The sequence below is a fragment of the Teleopsis dalmanni genome, chromosome X (assembly GCF_002237135.1).
Source record: "Teleopsis dalmanni isolate 2A chromosome X, ASM223713v2, whole genome shotgun sequence".
In the NCBI taxonomy this organism is placed as follows: domain Eukaryota; kingdom Metazoa; phylum Arthropoda; class Insecta; order Diptera; family Diopsidae; genus Teleopsis; species Teleopsis dalmanni.
The window spans coordinates 34,430,774-34,452,658 of NC_051848.1; the positions used below are offsets into that span (position 1 = coordinate 34,430,774).

Here is a 21,885-nt window from a genome sequence, read left to right on the forward strand (position 1 = left end):
CCGGTAGCTGTTAATTGTGTTACGCATGCGCCGCCAGAGACGCCCAAATGCCGCCACTGCGAGCGACGGCCGATTCATTTGTTTACATTCCAGACGGTGAAGCGAACGCTGAGTGCAGACGCAGATGAGAGATGGATGCTACAAGTTGAGATGCGAAACAACGGCGATATTTGACCGCCTCGGTTTGACTTTGGCAGTGAACTTGTTTGGCGTAATTTTTTTTGTTTATTTCTTTCTGTCAACATTTAATGTTTTGTTTTGACAATAAATTTGATCAATAAAATATTGTCCATTCCAAAAATAAGTTGACAAAGGCGGTAAGAGAATTATAAATAGACAAAGCAGCTAAGCAAATTTATTGATTTTTTAACATCTATGGCAAATTTGTGGTCGTTGAGATTTTGATTCTTACTTCCTTACAAAACTGGATGTAGTCCAGTAAAGTTGAAAGTAATGTTCAATAAATTATTTTATTCAAAGCAATAGAACAAAAGAATTATTTAAGATTTAGACAAATGATGAAAAAACTAAATCTAATTGTCAAAATATTATTGAACCGGCTCTTACGTCAAGTATCGGTGAGAGTATGGATGGATGTTTCACGAAACTCTGACGCTAACTTATAACTAAGTATTATATAGTTAAGATAGTGAATACATTTTGCTCAATTTTTCGAAAAGATGATTCCTTGTAAAAAATTTATAAAAATCTTTAAAATTACCATTATCTAAAATATAGTTTGATTCAGGACTAACCAAATAGAGTTTCCAAAAATAAAAGTTAATGATCATTCATTTTCCCGATTCATCTTATAAGCATTATTTTTGCGCCATACGCGTTGATGTGAGTGAAGAGGATGTTAAGTTTAATCTGATATTAATAATAAAGTCAAAGAAGTAATAGGAATTATATTAAAGGTGCTTCAAACCGATAAACTTAAACTTCGGGAGTTGATTCTTTAATCCAGTAAACAAAAAAAATCGTAAGATGAAATGGTGGATCCGTTAACAATATTTACTAAGATTGGGAGTATCAAACACTACTCCAACCAAAAAAAAATTTGATTAAAAATAAAATATTACAGGTATATATGTATCTGTAAAGTACTGAAACTCTGGTATACCTAAATCTAATAATTCTCTTTAGGTTAGTTTGAAGTCTTGTGCACCAAAACTCTCTTAAGCACAAATAATGATCCGTTGTGATACCACGAAGAAGACACCATCTATTGACCAGACTTAAATGTAGAAATCTCAAATATATAGTGCACGAACAGGATCCATTTGAGAAGAAAATATTTTCTCTTACTGTTATAATTTAAGTATTTGATTTCACAGATATGATAAGATTATAGAAATAAAATATTAAATAAATTTAGGATACATATTTGCAAATCTCTTATTTGATAACAGGTCTAAATAGTGTTAGATCAAAAGTCCAACAATACAGGCTATGATAAATTTAATTTAAATCATACGAATCATCAAAAAGACAATGAAACCATGTACTCAGGCCACTCCAAAAATTATTGATGCACCAGTAAAGGACAATAAAGTTTGGTAAATCCGCAATTATCTATAGGGTATCACATAATTGAGTCAAGCAACAAAAATCACCTTTTCAAAGAGAAAAAACATTTAGAAAGGATCGATGAATGAGTAATGGACTATAAAACAGGAATAAGTTTAAAATATTTTGATACAGTGTAATAAAATAAACAATATAAGTTCAACAAAATTAAAATTTTGATTTTTTAGTTGTAATTTAACTATAAAGTTAAATTCGAAAACAATATTATAGAAATTACTTGTCTTTTATTGAGGAAAAAATAATGCCTTACCTCATCTTATGTATAAAATCTTATTAGAGCGGCAGATACTGTTTAAGCCGTATTCGATCTATCAAAAATTATTGACTTCAGTTATTCAATCATTTTATAATTAAATTAATTGTGTTATATAAGTATAAGAAATAATAAAATTATGTCTTACTGAGAAAGTGAGAGTTAAAATAGATCGTCAAAGCAAATCATTTTTTAAGCAAAGTGATTTTGATGCTTTATTTCAACACAATTAATCTCTTCCTTTCAAAGTCATATGGCAAAGCATTTCATGTCCAAAATATATATTATATTATATTATTTTGAATGAACTTTAAGAATATATCTAATACTTCCATTAACTCTTCAAATCTCATACAAAGATTTACGAGCATTAGCCTTTTTAGTTTTCGATGTTATCATCACTTTTAGCCATTAGAAACCAACCTGAATAAACCAAATCAACATATTTTTTTAATTCCTATATTTTATAAATTATTTTTATTCCTATATTTTTGGCACATTCCTTTGTGGAGACTACACCGAGTAACAGGTCTTACTCAAATCTCGCTTAGTAACATAATATAGTACTATAAACTCATATAACAAGTAGGAATAAAAATTTTTGCGTTTCTGAAACTGTGAGTTCCGGTTACTTTGCACACAGATTATAAAACTTTTAAGATTTTTACCCTTTGTTCTTCTTTTTGTTAGTAAATGGAAAGCATCGGAAGTCGCTGTTTAAGAACTGAGCGCACACAACCACCCTCTTAAGAACCAGTTAAGGTTATCGCAATCATCGGATTGTGAAAGTCTTCCCGCTTAAATCACTTACCAGTAATCAGTAAGTGAAACATAAAAAGCTTAGTATTTGAATTTCGAAATTTCTCTGGGCTAGGCTCTGTGTTTTGTTTTCAATTTCATTTTTTTTAATATATTATTTTTTATTGAGCAATTTTAATTATCAAGTAAACTTGATTAATTCCCTACAAAGGTGTAACCTCAAATCCTATACATTTATTTTTCAATTTACGTGCATGCAAAACTTTACCATATATACACGTGTATTAAAATTTAGCTTCTTTTTTCTCTAATTAAGTTTACTTAATATTTAAATTTCAAAAAGTTTATTAAAACATTAATTGTAAAACTACAAACGAAAAATCAAATTTCAATCCTATTTAACTTAATCATATAAAATACAACAACAACCGCATTAGCAAAAGCAAAATAACTGAAACTCATTAAAACTCGCGTTGCCAATGCAAATTTAAATAACCAAGCGCAGCAGAAAAAAAGAAATGACGTTACGTGGCAACGCAAACGTAAACCCACAAAGATGGTATTAGTACAAAACACACACATACATATATATATAGCAACACGCGCACTTAAATGCAAACTTATAATACCAACACGTAACTTAATGCCTGTTTTATTTCTCTGCCAGCAGCATTCGAAAGCAAAAACAAATATTGTACATACAAATTTACTAACAAAAACACAACAATGGAGAAAACAAGAACAAGAAAAACGTTAATAAGAAGCAACAAATTTCAAAATCAAAACCAAACCAAAAGCAGACGCGCTTGAATTTATGCAACTAACTTTGTTTGCCCATACAAAGCAGCCACACATACAAACACACACACACACATGCGGCGCATTAGCTTTGTGTTTAAGCATCACATCAAGTCAGCAGCATTTGCATGCGTATTAGAACCAGAGCTGTGCAAAAGTTAGGCGTTTATAGTGAAGTAGGAAAACGTTTCAATGCCACACAACTAATGTTTTTCTGATTTTGTTATTGCTTTTATTACTGTTTCGTTCCTCAACAACTGTTAACAGTTGCACATTCGTCCTGTTGCAGACACGCTTCTTTGCCAGCCGCCTTACCATCAGCAGTACGGGCAAATCGTAGTGCATAATCATTAAATTTTAATTAGCAACTGCTGTGGTTGGTGCCTATAATATCATTCAACTAAGAGCAGCACCATACATGGATGCAGTCAGAGCATGGATTGCTTGCACTTCGCGTTATCCTGGTCTACAGAGAAGTGGTGTGCATACACTTGACCACCATTAGAAATAAAGGTTTTAGTTCGATACCAGCATTTAGCTCAACGTTGATTTGTGATTAAAAAACGCTACGTAGCGGCTACGTATTTACTTCACTTCAGCTCATCACTAATGTGCCTGAATGATGAGTACACATCCGAACAGCATTGTTCTGTTCAGATTCAATGTTGCCAACTGTGTATAAAAACATTTTTCGTGAGTCTATTAACAGTCTCACCATAATTTTGTGTTAAACGCTCATATAATGAAATCACTTGTATGCCATCGATTATCTTGTCATGACGCACAGTGTGGCAGAATTAAAAATAGCCGAATAAAATTTATTGTATTCTAAATTATAACAGATATATAGAAGTTAAAATGAAGTTGAACACTTAATCTCCTTAAATATTAATAATTTAACATAATCGAAGGACGAAAAAGGACCCAAGTCATTTCGTGGTCTACTTCGGTTAATCTTTCACTTCAGTGTGGTAACTTGTTGGACAGTGCGCTGTCCCAACGTCCCACAATACATATAGTAATTTAACATAGGTATTTCTTTACAAGAATTTTATTATCTACTTAAAAAAAGCTTTGAAATATTCAAGAATATCAAAATGTATAAGATGATCTTATATATATTGCATAAATGTAAAGTATTGTATTAAAAGTCTAATTCTAAATCAATACTAATTATAATGAAATGATAACCATAATGAAACATTTGCTGTGGCGTATGTGCCTAAATAAACACTAATTTTCAATGAGATGATAACTACAATGAAATATCTGCTGGGGCTGCTGCGTCTAAATAGATTATGCAAAATAATTAAAAATGTGTCTGACTAAACATCTTAATTACTCTAATATAAGGTACATGTTCATATTTTAACATAAACTAAAAACCCTCTTTAAAACCAAGTTCATTGGTGTGGCAAGGTAATAATATAGAGATGCTATAAGGTCAAAATTTCCATTTTCTACTTCTGACCACATTTGTTTAGAGTCGTAACCACTAGCAGCCAAAATAGGCATAAAATCTAGCATGAAGTTCACCTCAAAAACTACATTTAAAGAAAAGCTCATTTTGTTATAATTGATTTTGATTGGTTTATTTCAGAGTTTTGCCACACTGTACAATGCTGCACAGTGGCTTGGTTAGCAGTATTCATTGGCCAAAGTTCTTGTTTTTTAATATTATTGATTTATAACGGAAATTTAGAATAAATATATGTATTAAATGAAGTAATGTAGTGTATTTAAATTTGGAAATTTAAATACTAAGCTAATTATTTTTCTTCCTCTAATCACTGGAATGCAATTTTTGCCAGAAGTCTGTGACAGTTTAGTTTTGGTTAGTTTAAAATCTCGATAGTTTCTTCTTACTATATTAAATTTAAAACTTTTATTTGTCATAATATAGATATAATAAAAGTATTTGATTGACATACCAACTACTAGTTTCAGACGACTTCGACATTTGGAAAAAAAAATATTGTATGCTGATTTCATAAAATCAAGATTTATGCTATTATGAAAGGAATAGCGTAATGGAATAATATAATTATGCTTACAATTTATAGAAGAGATGTCGAGAATTTTTTAACTGAACTTTAGACATCGATTACTTCCAGTAATTGAAAATATTGCTAGAGACTACATAGTTGATGAACTCGGCAGATGAAATACTAATCTTTCCAGGTGCACAATACTAAAATACGTATAGCCAATTAAAAATTATTATTGAAGATAAATTTAAAAGTCATTTAAAAGATCAAGACGTTGTAGTCAATAAAAGGCATCTAGGTTAATGTGGCAAAAAGTTGAATAGAAGAAATTAAGGCATCTATTTTATTTACCAGCTTATACGTATATGGGTCATTCTTTTACAACTCGGACACCTTTTTGATCTCATGATCTCCGATCTGGCTGAAATTTTTTTTATGAACTCCTTTCATAAAATAAGAAGACCCGTATCTCGGAAAAAAATTTTGTGATTTTTTTCTTAGGAGATATGGACCCGTGGGGTTTTAAGAATTGGCATAGTAGACACATTTTCAAATGGCTATATCTTAAGTTCTATAAAAGGTAGAAACTTGAAATTTACAGCATTTCAAAGATAATTGATTGATGAAACTTTTATGAAATTGTTTAAACAATTAAAATTGTTTATATTTAAGTACTAATATTAACCGTTAAATTTCAAAAAAAAAAGGCGTCCTTCACGTCACTCATACGCACCATAGTACCATCAAATCAATTTTCGAAGGAAAACTATACAAAAATTTTTACTTTTTATTTCTTAAATAAATGTATACATAAAATATAAACATTTTAAATTAGTTCCGCATATTTCTGTTTTTAAATTATGAATTTTAACGTTTAATAAACTTTTTTCTTATATAGATGTATTAAAAAGTTAATTAGTTTCATACTAACCGAACTACCTAGAAAACTGCAGCACATAATCACACCTACCTTTTTCGGTGAAGTGTTATTATAATGACTAAATAAGTAAGTAATTTAAGTTAAGTTGCCACAGTTAAACAACTTAGTATATACGGTATAAATAATCATTTAATATGTACTATATATATATATATATATATATATATATATATATATATATATATTGATGCACAATATATTGAACGACTTCAGTTATATCTAACTCTTCCCTTTTCCATTCTATAATTCTTTGATATTTGATGTCGAGTTTTCACAAAGTTCCATGCAATCATTTGTTTATGATTTTATGCTAATATAATAATAAATTTTATTTTTTGTCCGTCCTTTCTGTTGCGCCAAAACCGAGAGTTTCAGAATTTCATTGCCTACCAGTAAATATTTTGAAATTGAATAAACTGTTTTATTCAAATTGATGCAAAAATTTATAATGGAAAATAGAATTTATGAAAAAACTCTAAATAGAATACCATAGATAAAAATTTTAAGGAATTCAAAAGAGTCATCCTCCCATCAGTCGCAAGCAAAAAATAATTTCTGTCAGTTTTGCAAAGCCAATGGAATCCATTTGCATTTATGGTTGTGATAACCTAAAAATTATTCACTTTCGATATGCTAATCATCGTTGAGCACATTTGTAACCAACACTGCCAGATATTAACAATTCTAGGGGAATAAGTGCCTTTGTGCCTTTCAAAATCAATTCTGATACGAAAACTTAAGATATTTACACAACTTTTGACTCTGCATATTATTTAGATTTTAAAGGATCTTAAAAGTTTTTGTTTCCTCATTTGAAAATTGCTTTCAAGAGCGAAAGCAAAAATATTCTTACGCTTTCAGCCCAAGCTGGGGGGGGAAAGCAATTTTCCCACAATTTTCGAATTTTATAATTTTTGAAATTGCTTTTCCGCATTCATTTGCATTTTTGCTGACTTTCTAAGCGATGCTTGCCTCTTCCTTTCACTTTAAACTTCAACACTTCAGTCCAATCAACAATGCATTTTCACATTTCGCAGTAAAGTATTTCTAGGGAAAAAATTTTCATTTTCAAGAACTTAACAAAACATAGTTTTGGAAGAAACTTCTCGAAAAGAACCTACAAGTACGAGAGTAGTTGATTGCATTCTACCAAAATAACCAGCTCATCATTATTTTTGCCCTTGCTAAGTATCAGACCCTGAATGGTGCTTACTTGGTTTCAGAATTAGAAAGTCTGATGCGAATCCTCAGCACTTCCATGTAGACCCACTAAAGGAGAAATGCAATTAGAGTACAATAGAATTCCTTCAAAAAACAAAACTTACTTATACTTAAAATAAACTTTGAACTTCTTTAGCAAATTCCACATAACATTTTGCAGAAAAATAAGTAAAATTGTTTGTAAAAAAATGCAACAAAATAAATGCATACAGAAAACTTTCAAATATTGCAACTAAGCTTCTGGAAATCGAAAAGCTGCTTAACCAAATTCGAAATGCAATTAATTATGCAGTGAACTTTTCCATCGCACCCTGAACCCTAAATCAAAAAATTAAAAAGTTTTGGAAATGTCAAAAAAATGTACAAAAAAATAAAAAATAAAATGTGTATACGAAATTATATTTCTTTTTTATAGATGTACCATCAGTCATTTTCTTCTTTACACTCAATTTTCCAAGTAATAAATAACCTCTCTAAATAGTGGTCAGATTTAACTTCATTAATTTGACAGCTTTGAATTTGACAGCTGTTAAAGATATCCTAATTACAAATGGGGATAAAAACTTTAAAGCCAGTAATCTCTTCCTACTACAGTCCAAAGCTGAACAGTCGTAAAGATTAGCTAATTTCAAACCGTAATAGAAGCTTGTGATCTTGTAAATTCCTGCTGCCACAGTCTGAAGCCAGACAATCGTAAAGATATTCTTTAAATAATCCCCTTTTGTGACTAAGAGGGACAACGGAACAGATAGGTTACGTCATGGATTGTAGTTTGGGCACTGTTATACCCTGATCATAATTGAGCTAGGACAGTTCTTGCTGTATGAAGCAGGTGTCATTCTTCCTGTAAGATAACCAGTTCAAAACCCTGTTGGGACACTGCATCTGTGTGAAGTGCTATAAGTACACCTTTATATTCAACCTCACTGATGTTAGCTCCGTTACAATAGGAGTCGATATGATTATGGCAGGAGGCAAGGGATCGACAAATGCATGTTGGAGAGAGAGCTCTACTAGTTGTGGCACCATTAAACTATAGTTATCGATATCGATAGTTAGTTTTGTTGCTTAGAAGATAGAAGAGTTGATAAAAGAATTTTGTTGTTTATGGAGCATTTGGACGTCACTTGAATGAAAAATAAAAATTGCATTATTAGTTTTAATCTTTGGCACGTAACTGACGTTTCGTGGATTTATTGAAGAATCCTACACTTTATTTTTATTTAAGATTAAAAACTTTTAAAAATAAACACACTTTTGGGCTAGACTTGAGATTTTCTGGCTTTCAAGTAGACTTCTCATTGATACGGTATACATTGGTTTATATTGAAAACTAACCTTCTCATAAGGTTTTCCAGTTTGTTGAATCAAATTTGTGACTCAGTGCACTATTTTTAGATATTTTTCCATTGTTGATGAAGTATCCCAATCCATGTACGTACTCTTATAGACTTTTTGGACTTACTTTTATGGGTTTTTTAAAATTTAGCTTATTTTAACGGTTTTAGTTTTCTATTTTTCTATGCTATCAAATATTCTAATTTCTAAACAATCTCTACTAGACACAATTCCATTCTACACTCAAAGGTTTCCCATGTATCTTTCACATTTGTTTTTTTTTTTATTTTTGTTCTTTTTTACATTACACATTCATTCGGATTTCACATCGTTATGTGCTTCCAATCTGCCACAGACCAGACACCAAATGTTTTTGCCGCTAATCGCCTGTTGATTTATTCAAAGGATTTTTTCGCATTAAAATCTACACAAAACCACACAAAAAGAAATAACGGGAAAACAACAACAGCAAAAAAAATGCAACGAAAAACGATTTTTCCTTTTGCGCAAACATTTTCCTTGTTTTAACGGTCCTGGCTGCGGTTCTCTTCCACTCTTATTTCCCATTTTGGTTGCCATTTGATTTGAGTACATGTGACCACATCCATGTGTTGGCCATACCATGCATCTTCCTAAATGCGATATATTCTTTTTAGTTATTATCGTTCGCAAATAACAACATTATCCTTTTTTGTTTTTTTTTATTTATTTACTTTTTTTTCTTTTAAATAAAAATGTAAATAATATATAAAAACAGCAGAAATGTATGAAAATAAGTTTATATAAGTATTAAAATTTTTTATCTGAATGCGAGGAAGACAAATGAGCTAATTTGAAGGATGTATGCAAGAGGAAACGAACGATTCCTTGAGGGTAAAACATGTGAGCTGGCTTACCCGCTTCCATTGTACGTGCCTGATATCAACATATTTGGCCAATATTGGAAAGGAACTCGTATTAAAAATTGAAGATAAAAAATTTACATAAGACAGTGAATGCTGAAAAGGGTTCAGCTCATACCGAGTACCTTAATATATAAGGATAATGCTTGGCATATGGAAAATGTATTAAAAAATAAATATATATTTTCCGCACGAAAAAATATATATTATATGTAGTTTGTTATTTTTTCAGTTAAAATTTAAGTTTCACAAAAAAAAAACAAAAAAATGAAACGAAATAAAAATATTTTGAGACCAAATCCTATAAAAATAATCGCTGCTGAGTATAGTACCATAGATCAGTGGAAGTAGAATCAAAAATATTAGAATACTAGTAATTTCAAAAATAAAATAAAATAAAATAAGTTTAAGAGTTATAGTACCTTGTGAAACGCTTAGCCAAAAAAATTATATTAATATGAGACCATTTAGTCTAAAAAGATCAGATCGACCAGCGATAAATGAAGAGTTAACATAACATAGGCTAATAAGCTCTAAGGATGATATATAATTTTTATAAATTTTCAAGTTATAGCTATTATAACTTGTCAAAAATTCATAATATTTGAATCATTATTTATTTAACTACAGCTGTTTTAGTGACACTACTTTGTATATTTAGTTTCTTGATTTAATATTGCTTTAAGATGGAAGAAAAAGCCATGAAAATAAATGCCGGGTTGATAAGTGCTACACGGATACGGACTCTACACCATTGAGACAAATCGCAAGGAAGTGATTTGCTGACTTTAAATGTGAAAATACAAGCACCGATATTGCTAAAAGCGCTGGTCACACAAAAGAGGTGTTGTCACCGGAAAACATAAATCGTCTTGACAACCCATGAAGAAGTGGACTGAAAGGAGTCAAGTGATAGCTGTTACTCTAACGACTTCAAAAAAACGTTTTGCATTAACATTTGTTTCTCTATGAGAACGCTAAAAACAATAGCGTGCCTATGATTCTGAGAGCTGTTTGAGACTTTTGAAGCGAGTTGATATGATTCGTTGCATCGCCACCAACAATGGACGAAATTTGAATCCATCACTTTACTTCAGAGTAGAATTGGCAGTCAACTGCCAAAATACCGAAATTGATGAGTATATATATAATCAAAATTATATAATTTTGAAAAATTATGAATATATAATGAATATAAATGAATTCATTATGAATATATCATTTTTAAAAATTATAAATTAATTAAAAACAAATTAAAAGTTTTAGTTAACCACAAATCACTAATCTGAAACTTCTAATTTTTGTCTAATTAAAAATTGATTAAAATCAATAAATATATCACCATATTCTTTATAATATTTAATTGTATTCTATGAACTTTCTAACTAAGATACATAAAAAAAGATATCAGGTGCGCTTATTCTTCCCATAAACAATTGTATCTTTACATATCTGCAACACTTCTTTTGGAACCATCAATTCTGTAGATTCAAATTCCGGAATTTTGTTTTTATAGGATTGATTTAATGGCAGCAGTATGATTATTATAGAGTCCATATCGAACAATAAAGATATAGTGTTAGAACTATACTGTTCGATACATCACAATATTGGGTTAACTATAACCAAACTTTTTAAAGATTTTTACTTTAATCTTACTATATTTATCGAAATAAATTCCACGAAATTGTGATAAATAATCAGCTTAATAAAAATTTAATTTGTTGACCTTTAAAGCAGACTCCATCAAGTACAATATAATTGTGCGAGCATTTTAGGCAATTTTACTAACTTCATGGACTTATTTAGTTATAGTTTGCAAGTCCTTCAGCTTAAACTTATGGAATAGAAAATGCTTCATCGATTGCTTCATGTTGATTTTGTTAAAAGTAGTTTTCAGCCAAAGCAGAACACTCAGAAGTATAATTGCAATAAAGTGCTACTAATTTACAGACAAAAGTTGTCGCGGTATGTTTTTTAAAGTTGTACTTTACTGCAAAGCTATATTCTTTACAGATATTCTATACGGTCTCCTTAATTAAAAATCAATTACTCTTTCTATTTTAATATGTTACTTGCGGTTGAATGGACAGATTCGACAAACCCTCATTGGAAATTATCGCAAGTCATCGTTTTGAAGAGCTCGATACTAGCCTTCATAATGTAAACTTTATAGGTGATTCTATATTTTCTTTGTAGGCTTTTCGATATTTCTAAAGTGTGTAATAGTAAAGACCTAACATTTGAGTTGAATATTTATTTTATATTTATTCATTACTTTTGGACTTGATAATGATTGAACTACTATTCAATGATCAATGGTATTTGGGGTTTTTGGGTTAAGCTAAGGCCCCTATGCACTGGGACCAGTTTGATCTATTGTGCACCTACCATGCACTGTATAGCAAATTCTTTTTAGTGCACATCCAGTAAAGCATTGTCGATGAATTGTAAATTGTGTTATTATACCACAAATGGTCATTGACTTCAAAAATAGTTAGTTATTTTTACATTCATTTTAACAATTAAAATTTTTTTTAATGCACAATACATTCTACACTTATTTTGCTTTAATTAAATTTCTACTTCAAAGGTCAATCACGCACCTCTCCCACAGGACGTATGTACAAGCAACAGAATGTAATGCTATTAAAAATCAATAAAATTCCAATTAAAACACAAACCCGGATACTTGAGGGCAATTATTTTTACCTTGGCTCCATGCAACTTTTAATAACATCAGCTTTTTCCAGATTTTTCTCATTTTTCTCATTTTTTTATTTAATTTATTTACTTTTTTGCTTACTTCTGCTTATTGGTACTTAGAAAATATTGAACGATATCTTCTTATAAAATCACTGACCGAGGATTACACCTGATTTAATTGGCTCCGTGCTGCGGCACCGCAGCTCACATCCTTACGTACAATCAACAGCATTGTGGTATGCAAAGGATGCACGCCGTATACCGCAAGGATTGCTAGGATATAAAACTATTCATTATAAAATGGGATATAAATGCGTTCGAGTGGAATGTGTGGATGCAGTATCGGGATACTTCGATATTATAAGCGGATAAAAAATGTAGGCAGCAATGGATTGCGCTCTTGCTTGCTTACATAGCTGCATGAAGTAAGGTTAAGCAAATATATATATATATATTTCTTTGCATTATTTGAATCAAGTGATATTAGTGCTAATGGAACTGTGTTAATTAATGGCATTATAAAATAATTGTCTTATTTATTGCCTTAGCAGCAGTTTTATCATCTTCAATATGAACTATATTTTTCATCAAAATGTAGAGAAATAATGCTTATGAATTCTGATTAATTTTTATATAAATGTGGTATGTAGGTAATAATTTTAATGATATATGGGCATATCCGCTAAATATGCATAATCACATCTACAAATTCTATTAAGTCTGCCATTATAGTATTTACAACATATATTTAAAGTAAGGTCAAGCTATAGGTATCAGAATCCTTTACCTTTGATAGACGATGATTAATGGACCATTTTTTAGTGAATCATTTTGAGGTTTTAATAAAGGAAAGGATAGTATAATGTTTACCCATAATTCTAAATGTATTAAGATTTCCGCTAAGGGAACATAATATCAAAAAGGAACAAGAATTCTAGCTTAAAAGCAAGATATTCTTGTTTTAGCAGAATTCTCGCTTAGAAGCACGATATTCTGTTAAAGTCTGAAGATCGATTTCAACTGATCATTTTATTCAAATGATCAGATCGATTTATTTTATTTATTTATTCGTTTTTTTTTTGATGACATCGTTTAGAAGAATTTTTGGACTGAATAAATTCGTTGTAAAATCGTATTAATTTATTTAAAAAAATGAGAACCGGGTAATATATGTCATGGTAATTGGTGACTAATAACAAAACCTATAGAATACATCAAAAGAACGTATGGAAAAGCAATACCAAACCTCTTATCTGTCGCTTATCTCTGCGGGTCAGAGCTGAATCATTCGAAAATTCTTATATTGTATAACAGTTAGCTGATCAGTTGGTAAAAAACATATTATATATTTTCTGAATATTTTAAAAAATAGTTTATTATATTGAATATTGGATTATTCACTGAAATCTTTTCAAACTGTTGGGCAAAATTAGATTTACAACTTTCCAAAGAAATTTAAAAGAAGGCATTTAGAGGAAAGTTTTATATATATCTAAAGTCTGGTATTTATACAGTGGAAGTAAATTTTCTATTTATCAAAGCTGTCATGTTTATATTGTACAATATTTAAAGCCGATATTAGTGCTAATAGAGCTAATGACAGTAGCATCCTTAATCTCAAAACTGACTTAAGTTAACTAATAACTAATAATAAGTTGATAACTTTATTCCGTCTTTAGACTTAAATAACGATAGTGATATTGGCTTCTACTGTACGCAACTGAGAATTAATTATCAAAATCAAATTTTAAATGACATATCCAAGAAAAATGGTTTTTGTGTTTAGTGGCAAACCAATACATAAAAAACTTCCAACTTCATAAATTAACATATCGTTAGTTTCCCATCTTTGCAAAGATAAGCATATAAAATTCTTTTAATTAATAAATAAATTAAATAAAATAAAATCTATTAAGATATGAACGAATTATTAAACTACATCTATAACTAGTATATGAACAATTAAGTTCCTCATAAAAACTAAACAATACGTGGTTATACATATTTACATATACTGGTATGTGACGTCAAAAGTATTTGTAAAAAGAAGACTTTTACGATTGAGTTTCTATAAAGTTTTTGTTTCAATAGAACTTATTATATTTCTTTGACCCTTCCATTAAATGTGAAATACAACATAATTCAAATGTCTTCTGCGAAATAACTTACAATACGGTACATCCTTTGAATTTATTTTCGGTGACTTCTCGGTGCTTAGTTAGTCATATTTTGACGACTGTGGCCAATTTATGACATCACCAAAACGTGAAATTATGATTTCACATGTCCCGCTTTATACTATGAAAACCACATATTCCTATTTTCATATCAAGACAGTATAATTTAGTGATGATGTGGCTGTAGTTTTTAGAATTGACAAAATGTGTTATATTTTCATTATTTTTAAAAAAAATATGGGCTCATCACACCTGAAATAAAAAATCCAAATGCTAAATACCCCATCATATGCCATAAGACAGGACCTTTTGAAATATAGAATGGCTGGAATCACTATTATTATAGTAAGTTTTTATAACTTTAACACTTTCAACTATTATTAAACTAAACAAGTTAGGTCTTCGATAAAGGTTTTGGATAACACATATTATTGAAAGTGTGCTTTTAAATCTGAACTACGAAATGAATAATCTATCCTTTGCTTCTATAGTAAATTTAATGTTAGGTTAATTATTTGAATTTCTGTCATATTTATTATTTGCAAACATTATTAAATAATTTTAAAAATTTTTAATGCATGTGTAAATAAAGTATATTGAAACTACTAAGCTCTTTACGATTGAAAAGAATTAATTAATTTTCCTTACAATCAGACGATTTCACACAATCCTCAATGCACTCCTTGAGACAATTATAAGAGTTTCCTTTAGTCCTTGAACATCCAGAGGAGAACCACCGTTTGCATTTCTTCGTTTTTGGATCATAATGGTAGCCAAATAGGAGTTTCTTGCATAAACCTATACCTTGCGGTGGTGGTTCAAGGCAACGATCTAATAGAAAAGTCTTAACCCATTTTTCTACTTATTTAAAATAAATTGCTTACCTGGTATCCCAGCATGAGATGTAACCAAAAACAGCGTAAATAACATGAAAATTGCAAAAAGTTGGAAGTTCATTTTATTTTATTATTATTTATAATAAAATCAAATTGTTGTTTTAATTATTTATTAATTAGTTTGAATACTATTTTTTTTAATTTTTTTTTTGTATTAATAATATTATTTAAATTTTCGTTTAAAAGTTGACGGCTTATAACGTTTATGCACTGAGTAAACTTCAGTAACTGAATTATTTCTGGGTTTGTAACTTCTATTTTAATTAACATTTTTGAAGAAAAAGTATACTATACATAAATTAACTTATAAATTAAGTTAATTTTTTCAAAATTATTAATTCAGTGGCTGGATACTTATGAAAAAGATTGCTTACAAAAGTACAATTATACTTAAAAATTCGTTGAGATAAAATCGTGAATATGCAAAATGAGAACGAAAAATAGAATATAACTGAACAGATATAAATTAGTTATAATATATAATACATTAATATTTATGAAAGTTTTAATGTGGTAAAATGTAATTAAGACACGTTTAGAAAATAATAATCACGTTTATCAATTTGGACGTGAAGAAGATTAACATATGTTTCAAAATGAAGAATATCTGTATAAGGTTATATTTTGTTAACTGTAAAACTACTTACCGATATACAAATGGAGTTTTAGATGAAAGCATATAACTGTATTGATTTCTCTTATAAATCAAACAAGCATACTTTAACTAAACTTTAAAATTTAGTTGCAGGTTATATAAATAGAGAACTCGCACCTAAAACTCTATTGATAGAATCAAATTATTTATCTGACTCCATTTTCTTCAATAAACTATAGTATGAATATTAATAATATCTTACATATTTTCTTATGAGTCCACTTTCTATTTATAAATTGTAGTATGGAACACAATTATTAGAGACTTATGTCTACACCTGTAGTAGGTTACCATGGAACCAAGTACTTTGAATTTTTCATCCGATTTAAGATAAATTTTACTAAGTTCACTTTCTATCTATAAATTGTAGTATGGAATATAATTTCTAGAGTCTTATGTCTTCATCTGTAGTAGGTTGCCATGGAACCAAATATTTAAAATCTAAATTTTTCATCCGATGTGAGATATTTTTTACTAAGTTCACTTTCTATCTATAAATTGTAGTATGGAACATAATTTCTAGAGTCTTATGTCTTCACCTGTAGTAGGTTACCATGGAACCAAATATTTAGAATCTTGATTTTTCATCCGATTTAAGATAAATTTTACTAAGTTCACTTTCTATCTATAAATTGTAGTATGGAACATAATTTCTAGAGTCTTATGTCTTCACCTGTAGTAGGTTACCATGGAACCAAATATTTAGAATCTTGATTTTTCATCCGATTTAAGATAAATTTTACTAAGTTCACTTTCTATCTATAAATTGTAGTATGGAACATAATTTCTAGAGTCTTATGTCTTCATCTGTAGTAGGTTATCCACCTAAGTAGCTTTTTCGTTGTGTGCAGTTTAAACATAGTAAAGGAATAACATCTTAAAAATATAAATTTATTTGGAAAGAATTTTTTAACTGCATTTTATTTATTTAAGCATTTTTAATTAACAAATATTTTTAATTTCTTATTATTTTTTAGACAGTTTGTTAAACAATTTTATCTTGAGGAACGTACATATACCAAAACCTTTATATAATAGCTCATATACCTAACAATGTAATATATAAGCTCACTTCAAACAATATAAATCAATATATATTCACAATCAATATAGTATATATCATATTAGACTATATTTTCACATTCCTTCTTGCAGTCATCCAGAGTCTTGTAAGAATGTCCTTTATCTTTAGAGAGTGTACATCCGGAGGTGCTCCATTCTTCACAATTTTTGGTGTCACGATTATAGCGATAACCAGTTATGAGCATCTCGCACAAGCCTCTGCCTTTCGGAGTCGGTTCCAAGCAACGAGCTGAAAAAATATTTTCAATCAACGGGTCTTTTTACTACAAATAAATAGCTCACATGGTACTTCAGCATGTGAAATAGCCAAAAATAATGTGAATAACATAAAACTTAAGAAAAATTTTAAATTCATTTTATTATTTAATTTTTTTATTAGAATTTGAATGAATTTTATTGCAGTTTAATAATCAAACACTGACAATCTTTACTGGCTGAAGAAATTACGCTGACTAAAATATTCTTATCTTTATGTATAAAAATTCGAATGTTTTTATTTCGAGAGATTAAAAATTAATTTACACAATTATTTTATTATTTATGAAGCTTGAAAAATCGAATACATTGAAACAGCATTTAATACACTTAAAAAATTGAATGAGAGAAGAAACAAAATAAGACAGCTGTATCTATAAGATATACAAACAATCTTTTATTTTATTTTAAAAATATTTCATTCTAAAAATTTCATTAAATAAAAAATTTTAAAATTTTCTATATGACCAATGATTTATCAGACACGTTGGAAATATAGTGACTCAACAAAATCTATACTTACTGAATGTACTGCATTCGCTACAAGCCCCAGAGCTGCATTTTGATTAAGAGTTCGAAGTAAATTGATCTATAAAAATTTTTTAAAACTGCAGAAATAAAAATTAAATGTTTTATCATTTATATTATTGTATAGCTTTTAATTTTATGAAAAAAAAAACAGATTTAAAAAAAAAATGATATAAATTTACTTTTACTTTTTTCAAAGTTTTTATACTCTCCATACCCATTTATTATTATAAGAGTGGCCTTTGTCTCTTGTATGCAAGTTATGAGATCTATCATGCTATCCGTAATCTTATTTAGAAAAACTAAATTTAGTAACAAATTTCACAGATCCGAGAACCCAATCGATTCATTACTATAATTATTAAAAGCAAAAACAATACACAATGGTGCAGTCTCTAACAAGACTTTCCTAAGTTAACCAAAACAAATTAAGCTTCATGATAATTCAAACAGATTCCAGAACTTATGCGATTCTGTGTAGGCACAACAGTACACCAATATGGTATTTCTGGTAAGAGTCTTCTAAGTCTATCTAATTATACTAAAGTTAATGTCAGACCAATTAAAATTTCAGGGCTTCAAATCTGGGCACCTCATTCGGTACGGTCAAAGTCATATATAGGTACTAAGTTTCTTTTCTTACAATCATAGGGCATGAAAATGGTTACCCTACATTTTATAAAATATGCAAATATATGTGTCCTTCAATCCGATAATTAAAAATTAGCAAAGCTAAATAATATATTATACATTAAAGGTCTCAAAATCTTTACTGGTATTAGATTTGGGTAACATTTATACGATAAAACTAAGTGTTAGTTTTCTATTAAAAGTATGACAACAGACTTCTTAGCAGAACTTTATGTCAAAATGAAGTGGGATTACGTCAAATGTTTCGCAAGATGATTGGAAAAAAATTACGCCAAAGGTACACTGCAAATTCTTATTATCTTATTATCATATAACCTTATTAACCTATTAAATTCTTCTAAAATGAGACGTTGTAAAATGTAATAAACTACAACTGTGTTAAACTGTGCTCATTGTGGTGCCATAGGTAATAAATTGCATAAACGCATCTTCAATGAAATCTCTGGTAGGAGATCTATAGACCGGAAGCAATATTCAGTGTTAGATTAGCTAAATTTTGATCTTTGTTTACAAAAGAAAATATTCCAAAATGTAAAATTGCAAAATACCAAAGAGAATTGTAGGAGAAGGTGACAAACTGGCGAACTTTGTGACATAATTAAGAGAAAAGATTCTGAAGTTACTATAAGACACACCGAAAGCAAATATCGCATGTTCACTATTGGTATCACTACAGATCCAACATGTTTAGCAAGTCGAGAATGTTCACAACACAGAGCATTTTGATCTCTCTTATTGATTTTTGAGTATAAACATTCTTTTGGTACCTCATCTTATTAGATTGATTAAAAGAACAAAGAAATTAGATTTCGGTCGTAGACTATGGACGTTCCAATAAGACTCGGTATTGTTTCATAAAACATATATGAATCATTTCATTTGGTCCACATAATGGCTTTCGAATTTCTTTCCGATAAACTATTCCATCTTGGCCATTTTGTTGAGTTGGAGAGCAAGCTAAGTACTAAAAAATATGCCAGTATGGATACGCTAAAAAAATCCATTGTTCAGGAATGGACCAAAATACGGAAGATCATATTCGTCAACCATGCAACTAGTTTTTTAACCTTTTCAAGACCATAGTTAAGGCAAAAGGTGGTCACAGCTTTGTGGATTCTGTAATTTTGATTATTTTCACACTTTTTTTGTAATTTGAATTGATAAAAATAATTTCACATAAAAAAGATGTCATTTGAATAAGTAGTACTTCAATCACCTAATCCTGTGTATTGTATTTTTCAATTTTATTTAGATGGCAATAAAATTCGAATAACCGGAAATTCATACAATCGGAGATCTACTATAATAGCTTGGCGACGAAAAATTAGGTATAGGTATATATTTTCACAATTTTTTAAAACTTTTGCAGATATTTTTTTATGTTCATTATAATCCCGCAATTATTAAATTAAAAGTAAAATATTTAGTAAAAAAGATTTATTTATTTAAAATATATATTTATATATATTTTATTACTCTATTTTAGTCAATATAAAAAAAAAATAATATAAAATCCACAGATACAACATATAACCGGCCTTATTATAACTTTAAGTTTAACTAAAATTTTTAAACTTTTTTCTCACTTTTCTCAAAAATTGTAATTAATTTTAATGAAAGATTTTTAAAAAAAATATCTTAAGCTGTCACTTCACATTCATTTTTGCACTTCTCCAATGTCTCATAACTATGTCCTCCTTGTACTTCACAACCGCCTTCCATCCATTGTTCACATGCCTTAGTATCGGGATTAAGCCAGAAACCGTAAGAAAGCATACGGCATGGGCCAAAGCCCTTTGGATGTGGTTGGGAACAATTGTCTAAAAAAATTATTTAAGATAACTATTATTTTTTTTTTAATTTATGTGATGTAATATTTTAAGCACCTGATGTCTCGGCATTTGCAGCAAAAATCAACACTGATAGGAAGCACAGAACGGCAAATATTTTCAAATGCATTATTAATATATTATTTATGTTAGTGATGTATTTCAAACAAATTTTTCTTGCACTTCAAATTTTTCTAGAAATTTGGTTATCTTTTTCTATATTACAGTTGTCCTACACTTCTTAAATCGACTTCCTGAATCTGTTTAGCACACAGAGCAGAAGTTCTTACACTCGAAACGTTTACAATCTGATTAAAGTCAAAATAGTTTGCTTCAGATATTTATACAATTTCTGAATACGTCGCAAAGCAGCTACATTTAGGAAATACAAATAAAGTATCTCAACACAAAATGCTTCAGATTTTCTCACATTTTTCTTGAGATTTTTTTTTTTTTTTGCTTTTTGTGTTTTTTCGTATTTCAATATTTGTTTAAAATAAATAATAAAAATTAAATAAAAACAAAAACAAAAACAAAAATAAAAATAAAGCAAATTTCGCAAACAATCACACAAAACATGAACATAAAAAAATTAACGTCTCATTTGGGTAATCTCAAAAGTACATTATCACCGCAATTACTGGAAGCACCTGAAATAAGCACATTCTTCGAGTGTTCTACAGGCCGGAAAGGCGGAATTGGCTACAGCTGAAATGAGAGTAAGATATTTTCGAAGTGAGTAACAGTGGCCTGACCTCGCTTTCGCTAAGGGCAAAGTATTTCTATTTTGTAGTTTTACCTCTATTCTTAATGAATACAAATTGGAGCAGTGGGTAGTATCTTTATATAAATATAAAAAAACTTAATTTTTAAAAATTTTAAATTTAAAGAATATTTAAAGCTCTTTAAAGAGCACAAGGTCACTGAAAATTTATATAATTGAACATAAACCTTAACCAACATAAACATTTTAACATTAAAAACTTTGACATGTTGCGGATCGACTCACACATACTTTCCTACTATATATCGATTCTATGGTCTTACAAAATTTTATATTGACAATAGTCAATATTTGTTTTAATTTAAAAATTTTAAATCCAAATAAATCAAATATTCCATATTAAACAATTAAATAGAGATCAATTAAAACGAGTCGATTGAATTTTTTGTAATATTTATTTTAAATCAGAAAAGCAATTATATATTCTACACATACTTTCAGAGGCGTATGTTTAGACTAATTTAAAGGAATACTTTTGAAAACTATAATAATACAAAGCTCATAACAAAAAGTAGAACAATTCATTATATCT

General features: G+C 29.1%; 3 protein-coding genes across 3 annotated transcripts; all 3 read right to left on the reverse strand.

Annotated features, from left to right (window-relative positions):
• Positions 1–15,254: 15,254 nt before the first annotated feature.
• Positions 15,255–15,648, reverse strand: LOC119687906 (serum basic protease inhibitor-like). The gene is made up of 2 exons (XM_038102453.1): positions 15,557–15,648; positions 15,255–15,503 (listed from the first exon to the last, which is right to left on the reverse strand). The coding sequence occupies exons 1-2, from the start codon at positions 15,627–15,629 to the stop codon at positions 15,307–15,309; spliced, it is 270 nt and encodes an 89-aa protein (XP_037958381.1). The 5' UTR covers positions 15,630–15,648; the 3' UTR covers positions 15,255–15,306.
• Positions 15,649–17,172: 1,524 nt separating this feature from the next.
• On the reverse strand, positions 17,173–17,754 carry LOC119687907 (chymotrypsin inhibitor SCI-III-like). Its single transcript, XM_038102454.1, has 2 exons — positions 17,589–17,754; positions 17,173–17,535 (listed from the first exon to the last, which is right to left on the reverse strand). Exons 1-2 carry the CDS (start codon positions 17,659–17,661, stop codon positions 17,348–17,350), a joined length of 261 nt encoding a protein of 86 aa, XP_037958382.1. The 5' UTR covers positions 17,662–17,754; the 3' UTR covers positions 17,173–17,347.
• Positions 17,755–20,228: 2,474 nt separating this feature from the next.
• On the reverse strand, positions 20,229–20,894 carry LOC119687908 (protease inhibitor-like). The gene is made up of 2 exons (XM_038102455.1): positions 20,627–20,894; positions 20,229–20,560 (listed from the first exon to the last, which is right to left on the reverse strand). The coding sequence occupies exons 1-2, from the start codon at positions 20,697–20,699 to the stop codon at positions 20,379–20,381; spliced, it is 255 nt and encodes an 84-aa protein (XP_037958383.1). The 5' UTR covers positions 20,700–20,894; the 3' UTR covers positions 20,229–20,378.
• Positions 20,895–21,885: the final 991 nt, after the last annotated feature.

What these genes read in the sequence shown, in the direction of transcription:
- LOC119687907 (XM_038102454.1), bottom strand. Translation starts at nt 17,661, where the DNA reads ATGAATTTAAAATTTTTCTTAAGTTTTATGTTATTCACATTATTTTTG. An exon ending in TTCACATGCTGAAGTACCAT is followed by an intron (nt 17,536 to 17,588) that starts GTGAGCTATTTA and finishes ATATTTTTTCAG; the next exon opens with CTCGTTGCTTGGAACCGACT.
- LOC119687908 (XM_038102455.1), bottom strand. Translation starts at nt 20,699, where the DNA reads ATGCATTTGAAAATATTTGCCGTTCTGTGCTTCCTATCAGTGTTGATT. An exon ending in TGCAAATGCCGAGACATCAG is followed by an intron (nt 20,561 to 20,626) that starts GTGCTTAAAATA and finishes TAATTTTTTTAG; the next exon opens with ACAATTGTTCCCAACCACAT.
- LOC119687906 (XM_038102453.1), bottom strand. Translation starts at nt 15,629, where the DNA reads ATGAACTTCCAACTTTTTGCAATTTTCATGTTATTTACGCTGTTTTTG. An exon ending in ATCTCATGCTGGGATACCAG is followed by an intron (nt 15,504 to 15,556) that starts GTAAGCAATTTA and finishes CTTTTCTATTAG; the next exon opens with ATCGTTGCCTTGAACCACCA.